The sequence below is a fragment of the Monopterus albus genome, unplaced genomic scaffold, assembly GCF_001952655.1.
Source record: "Monopterus albus unplaced genomic scaffold, M_albus_1.0 scaffold225.1, whole genome shotgun sequence".
Taxonomy (NCBI): domain Eukaryota; kingdom Metazoa; phylum Chordata; class Actinopteri; order Synbranchiformes; family Synbranchidae; genus Monopterus; species Monopterus albus.
In genome coordinates this window covers 670,324-677,420 of record NW_018128105.1, presented here as the reverse complement: position 1 = coordinate 677,420, position 7,097 = coordinate 670,324, and the positions used below count along the sequence as shown (strand labels likewise).

At 37.2% G+C, this 7,097-nt stretch overlaps 1 protein-coding gene and 1 long non-coding RNA gene across 2 annotated transcripts; one reads left to right on the top strand and one right to left on the bottom strand.

Annotated features, from left to right (window-relative positions):
- The first annotated feature begins 7 nt into the window (after positions 1–7).
- On the top strand, positions 8–1,016 carry LOC109971470 (uncharacterized). The gene is made up of 2 exons (XR_002276554.1): positions 8–202; positions 811–1,016. It is a non-coding gene; the product is annotated as an uncharacterized LOC109971470 (long non-coding RNA).
- A 1,503-nt stretch (positions 1,017–2,519) lies between these two features.
- On the bottom strand, positions 2,520–6,544 carry nicol1 (NELL2 interacting cell ontogeny regulator 1). The gene is made up of 4 exons (XM_020619675.1): positions 6,193–6,544; positions 5,846–6,012; positions 5,272–5,360; positions 2,520–3,777 (listed from the first exon to the last, which is right to left on the bottom strand). Exons 2-4 carry the CDS (start codon positions 5,955–5,957, stop codon positions 3,706–3,708), a joined length of 273 nt encoding a protein of 90 aa, XP_020475331.1. The 5' UTR covers positions 5,958–6,012; positions 6,193–6,544; the 3' UTR covers positions 2,520–3,705.
- Positions 6,545–7,097: the final 553 nt, after the last annotated feature.

Sequence of the window (7,097 nt, the reverse complement as noted above, 5' to 3'; positions counted from 1 at the left end):
GGTGAGTACAAAACCCTTATTTCTCTGTACACAGACCCATAAGTATCAGTTAGTAAATACTCAGAACACTTGTTGGTGTTTTTGTAACTTTTGGTGCTTTTCTTTCAGAAAATGAATATTGTGTTCCTGGTCTTTGCTTTTGTGGCTGTGATCGGTGCAGCACCAGTACCAGACAGTGATGCTTCACCTGAAACACCCACAGGTAACAATGTGATCAAATGTGATGTGGTGTGTGTGATGCACTTCAAATTAACTACCTGTTTAAACAATGCTTCCCACAACACCCACAGATAAATGGTTTAAATCATTTGTTTCTATAACCTCACAATTTTATTGGAAAAACAAGAAACCTAAAATTTCTCTATGTACACTCTGAAAGAAGAAATCATTAGGTGCCCTAAAGCGCCAAATTTCCAATATTACTACTTGGCAAATCAGCTACAGTATTTAGTCAAATGGATGGAACTATCATACTTTTTTGGACAGTGTTCACTGATCCTAGCTTATCATAAAACAGCGAAATATTATTTTATTCAAAAAGGCATTTACTTTCCTTATAGTCAACAAAGTTTTGACAATAATGGCTGAGATATAAAGATGACTGGGACGTCTTGCAAGTTACTGTAGCTAAATACTCATTTTATTTCTTTCCTCATTTTCATATTTATGTATTATATTATATAGTTATTTAATGAGTATTGTTATGTTGTGTCTGTTTGACAGTGAAATTGTGTGTGTGTGACTAAAGGTAAGAAAATAATATTTGGTAATATTTGAAGCAGTGTGGTGTGTTATATGTTGACTTTGAAGGTGAGGGACGGAATGTGAGAGCCCTGGGAAATGATGCGATGAACCTGACACATTTTGGGAATGGGGTCCTGTCAATCGAGCATACGGAGGACAGATGTTTGTTGTTCACATGTAAATGAAGAATGGAAATGTCAGCATAATCAACACCTGATCTTTGTTATGATCACCTCACTTATGATGATAATAAATACCCTTTGAGCATTGTCTTATGGTGTCAGTGTATTTGTGCTTTTTTCTGTGTTTTCCCACTATTTATAATACAATACAAAACTACAAAGCAGCATTTTATGTTTATATACTACAGTATATTTTAATCTTGGTCTCACATAGCCGTCTTTATCTGGATATGCTCTCATGGGACACAGAAAAATATCATGGTGTTGTGAATGTGTCCTGTGACAAGTCTGATCAGTTTGCTAAAAATCAGTGGGTAAATGGCTTAAGTACATAGCAAAGAGAGTGATGAATTAACAGTTCAGATCATGGACTGTAGAACAAACAGACGCCATGACAGCTCCCAGAAGTGAAGCCACCGTGACTCGATCACCCCCTGGTGGCTGGTTTCAGTATAGGTCATAAATCCTGCCTCTCCATGTTAGTGGATGGGACATGAGCCAAATTAAACTCAAAGTTCAAACCAGATACATTTTTCCTAGAGGTCACTTCTGTACTTTTTGGTAGCTAATGTGTATGGTTATTTTCTGGTAAGTTTTTTTTTAATAAGTTGTTTTATGATATAAAGATCTCAGTTGATTTGACACATTGATTGGACATCTGATGCTGTCACTCCACTTCTGGTTGCTACTCTGCAGAATCTGGTTGCAAAAAAGCAAGATGGCGAGAGAGGAGAGTGACCAAGAAAGTGAAGGCTGCCTGAGAACATGTTTTTTCAGAGTGACTCAGTATATACTCAATGTCCGTGCATACTCAGCCCACTGTGTCCCTCCTAGTAAAAGCCTGGAGGGTTAAAGCTGCCTCATGGGGTCGCCTGTGGTTGTGTGCTGTGGTGCAGTATAAGGTAGTGCTGACAGCACCTTACATGGAGGTGACTGGGCTGAGACTGGGTGACTCTAATGTAGCTCCTTAGTTCTTATTCTGTATCTATTTGCAGTGCTTTCACCATCTGCATTTACAGCCCTGAGAGAAGCAGAGAGTGTGGAAAGTACTGCTGCATCACTGTGACACAGCTGGCTGCATGTCTTCACTTAGGGCTCCTCCTGCTGGTCTACATAAGGATCTGGTAGGTTTTCTTTCTCCTGTGCTGTAATCCCTAAAAGAGGTGTGTGTGTGTGTGTGTGCCCCCTTTCCCAAATTCATATTAGCTCTTTAAACACTGGAAATGGCCCAAGACAACTGCAAAATCTACATTTGACTGAGGTGATTTTCCTTTAGGGTTGCAACTATTGATTCATCTGTCAGATTTATTTAATGGATGCATGTTTTATTCAAAAATGTCAAAGAGTGAAAACTGCTCATCATAATTTTCCACAGCATTGTCAAATGTCTTTCAACCAAAACTCAAAGATTTTCCATTTAGAACAGCAAATCCTCACATTTGAGAAGTTTGAACAAGAGAATATTTGTTATTTGCTATATAAAATATATATATCACATGACTGAGTAGTTATCAGAAATGGCGATTATTTTTTCATCTTTTCAAATATGAATGTTTGCTGATTCTCTGGTGTTGTATTACGTTTTATTGTTTTACTGTTTTTTACATTGTATGAACCAAACAATTCACTGATGAATCAAAAGACAACAGACAAACTGAGCCGCATGCTTCACCTACACCTGGACCGTGACCACAACAAATCGCTGTCCAGACCTACACAGTGCTTCTTTTACAGATTACCATCCCATGAGAAAAAAGACATAAATAAAAGCACTCAGATCATTCACTGATTTTATTGATAGGTACAACATGAAGACAATAAATGTACACTGTTCTAGAACAAGCAACAATAAGACAACTGTTTCTACCTGCCTCTTGCTGCAGCTTGCATTCCTCTATTCATCTTCCAGTTCATTTGATACTATATCTTTTATCACTACTCGTGCATACACCTTTGTCAGACAGAGAAGACAAAGTCTGTAAACACCTGCATTACATGTACATATACATAATCTATACATACAATCTATATGAACAGTAGGTTAACAGAAAGTGCTGTATATTCATGCTACAGTGCTGTGCTAAGTCAAGACTGACAAGTATGCTTTTTCTGCCTTTAAAAAACCCTGAAAATATTATCTGTAAAATTTCATTTTTTTTTTTCTGTTGGACATTTCTTTACCCCCAGACACACACAGAAAAAACCTAATGGTAGTTACAAATAAAATAACTTCTTTAATAAGTTACCCAAACTTTTTTCAGAAGAGCTGCAAATGAGTTAATTTTAATCAGTGAAATTTTGCTGATTCATAAGGATAATTAAAAGAACTTATTAAAACTGTTATATTTTGAGCAGTTAAATAAATCCCACGTGCTGCTACAGTTTGAAGTGTATGGTTGTAGTGAATATTAACTTCATACAACATATTCAAAAAAGCAAATTTACTGATGCTTTCTCTTGTATCTACATTATACAGTCAAATACTAAAAAGTACAAAATAAAGTTTATGCTTCATAGGAGACAGATGAGAACTAACCCAAATCCTGTGATGATGAGGACACACTAAGTTCACATCAGTGGTATAAAAATCGTTGAATAAGGCAAAACAATAAAGTACCTTATGATGCGTGATTTGAAATCAAAGCTTCACGCAACGGTGATATGACAGAAAAGAAAGTAAAGTGCCTATTGAGAGTTGCTGTACATGAGCAGAGGTTTGGAAAGTGTTGTTTTCAGTGTAACGACAGGTGGAACTGTCCTCAGTTACAGAGTGCAGAGCTCAGCGCAGTGAGTTGGTGGGCATACAGTCGCACAGAGCCCTCCTCTCCACCCTCAGCACCAGCGTCTCTGTCTGCAACAGACAAAATGAAAACGTTCCTGCATTAAACATCAGCTGAACTCAGGGCCATCGTCCAGTATTTTTGAGGGCAACCGTTTCAAAAATTGGCATGAACAGTTCATTTGTAATACAAGATCAGATATTTGGTTTTCTGCATCTGAATTAGAATAGTTTCCCAGTGTTTCTCTGCAATATTAAAATTATGCAACCCCTAACCAGGCAAAGTTTGCACAAAGAGGGAGGCTTTTCTGTGTGTGTACCAGAGCTGGATACTGTGAATAAAATATAGAAAAATGATTTTTGTTTCCAAATTAACATGGAAAATGTTATAACACTTAATACAAAGGCATACTGATGATTTGTAATAATAATAATAATAAATACAGTAAACACATTCAGTGGCTGCTAAAGAGAAAATGGTGTATCAGGTAAAGTTAAACTCTTTAAATACAGTAACTCCCCGTGCCTGGGTGGGTTCTCTTCCTCCCACAGTCCAAAGACGTGCAACTTAGGTTGACTGATGACTTTAATTTTCCCCTATGAGTGAGTGTGACTGTGTGTGATTGTTTGTCTACATGTCAACCCTGTGATAGACTGGTGACCTGTCCAGGATGGACCCCACCTCTCGCCCAGTGTCAGCTCCAGGCCCTCCCTTCGCCCTATTCAGGAATAAGCGGTATAGATAATGGATGGATGGATGTTTTAAAGAATTTTATTTAAATAGCCTTAAAAGGCTTTGTAATCTGTAAAGCAATAAATAACTGAAATTTTTACATAAATATTTAATTACAGACATTTCAGAAACACATGTATACTTGGCTATTTTAAAAGGGGTTACATGTGAAGCTATTGTATTTATAACAGGGGCGTTCATAATGATATAATATTTTTTCAGGTGACTTCTCAACACATCCCAACTGTAATTTCTCCTAATTAGTTATTTATACATATATATGTATATATATATATAGTTATGAACAGATGAACCGTTTTGGAAGTTTGAAACATACATGGTGTCTTATCACTCTGCATTTATCTCTTTTTTTTTTCTTACATATTCGACTTTAATCGTTAAAATCTAACCATTGATGGGGGCTGCAAAGTAGCTGCAGCTGGAAACTGTACAGACATCACAGTTGTTGTATTACTTCTCCCGGTGTAATAATGTTGACCTCTTTTCTCTTTGCTGAATAATCAAATAAATATGTCACACTCCTTGGGAGTATATTTATCTTGGTGAAACACAACACACAGAGACATGAGCATAAAAACACTATACATAATAAAACAAAATGTATGACATAAATAAATAATATTTAAACCTAGCATAAAAGCTCTCACTAAAACAATGCATGTAAAATCATCACCATCATTGTTCACCAACTGGTACATCATGGCCATTTAACACTTTGATATCATGTGAAATGAAGAATGTCTAAAATAAAATCATGAAAAGGGAATAACACACAAAGACATGAGGGAACCATCCAGCAGGGAGGGACATACCCTGGCATCAAGGTTGAAAGCTGTCTTCTTTAGATCTTGCAGTGCCCTCTGCATGAACTCAAATGCGTGACAGTCTACACATGGGCGACCTGGAAATAAGAAAATCATTTAAAAATAAGAAGGGTGGTTGTTTTCTTGGTAGAATCTAAATATCCCCCTTCATTTCAAAACTGACCTTCTTGTCATTCATTGGGTAAATATACTTTAAAGAGAGTCTGAATAAATGTTAAAACAGATCAGATTTTCCATGTGAAAAGGGTCGAAAACAGGAACAGGCTTTCAGAAATCAGCTACAGCAGCTGTAAAACATAATTATAGGTATTTTCCTTAAAGCCTCTTCCTTGGTTAAACCTAGTAGAGATAATAAAATATGTCTCAGAATAGCAGTGCAGGCCCAGTTTCATTTTGTGATGTATCTACTAATTAACATGACCCTATTCCCACTCAGAAACCCCTGCGAGGACCTTGACAGTGTAAAAATAGCGCTGTGGCAGACCTATTTACACCTGACAGCCATTAACAAACTGCACAGAACAGGCAGAAAAAGCCCAAGCTCATATGTGAATCCACCTACTTTCGGCAGGAATGACAGTCCCGGTCTCCTGATCCGCCTCAGCTGCACCGACACAGAGGAGCTGGACCGCCAGGAGGAGCACCGCTGCCTGCAGAAATCCGCTGGATGCCATGGCGAGGATGCGATCACTTACCTTTAGTGCGGAGACCGAAATTTGCTGGTGCTGTCTGCATAAATACAAAACAGGAAAATGTCCTAAACGACCGTGCGTTCAAAGAAATCACAAACCCAACGGGCTTTGTTTAGACTATAGTCCAGTTTTAATCGATGAATAATTCTATATTGTTTGTACCTAAAAGCACAGAAGAAGCATTCATGTCTGTTTGTGAAGCTGTATGTGAACCCACCGTTAATCAGCCGATGATAATTTGCAGAACACCAGGCCAGCGCAAGATGCCCACCGAGCGTTGTGATGGTTTTCTATAGATTAACGTGGCGCGCATGCGTGAGGCTAATCTAGTTTAGTTTGGCAAACCGGAGTCAAGACTTCCGGTGACAACATTCAAAATAAAAACATTAAAGAACGTGCAATTAATCTATTCACGGTCTAGATTTATAAAAGGAAATCTTTCTTTTAGCTACAACTTATAGGCTTTTAGAAACTGTAAGGGATAGTTATTAAATTATTTAGGATACTAATGCATTATAGATCCGTTATTTAAGGAGAACTTTTTGGGTGCCAGATTTCCTCTAGCATGACACTGCCTGCCTTTAATGGAACTCTAATTTATTAGGGAGACTTCCCCAATGAGCTGCTTGATCCCATTATATTCTGGAAAGGGGCTGCAGGTCATCTGGATCAAAGTTCATTTAATAAGTGATTATTAACATTCGTGGCAATTTTGTACTGAAGTAAAAATGAGTGGTTGTATATTTACAATGCAGTGATGCTATTTTTATTCGAAAAATAGATTCCAATACTTATTTTAATGATCATAATATATATTGAGCAGATAAAATCTAGATATTTTATAACAGCAGATATATCTACATGAATTCCTATTGTTGTAATGTTTTGAGACATCCAGAAATTATAATTAACTATTTAGAAGAAAATGAAAATCTAACCACATTTTATGTGCTCGGCCAATACCTCTTCTAGGGAGGGTCTCTAAATAATAAAGTACAACCTTGCATCTCACATTAGTTGATATTCTGCTTCACAAGGGAATGTTTTAAAATTAAATTAATCAATTCATAAAATTACCAGCTGCAGCCCTGGCTTTTGGAGTAGCTGAGGCTCTGGGGGGCC

Coding starts and splice junctions, on each gene's coding strand:
- nicol1 (XM_020619675.1), bottom strand. CDS start 5,957: ATGGCATCCAGCGGATTTCTGCAGGCAGCGGTGCTCCTCCTGGCGGTC. Junction 5,361..5,845: donor GACTGTCATTCCTGCCGAAA/GTAGGTGGATTC, acceptor TCTTATTTCCAG/GTCGCCCATGTGTAGACTGT. Junction 3,778..5,271: donor CTTTCAACCTTGATGCCAGG/GTATGTCCCTCC, acceptor TGTCTGTTGCAG/ACAGAGACGCTGGTGCTGAG.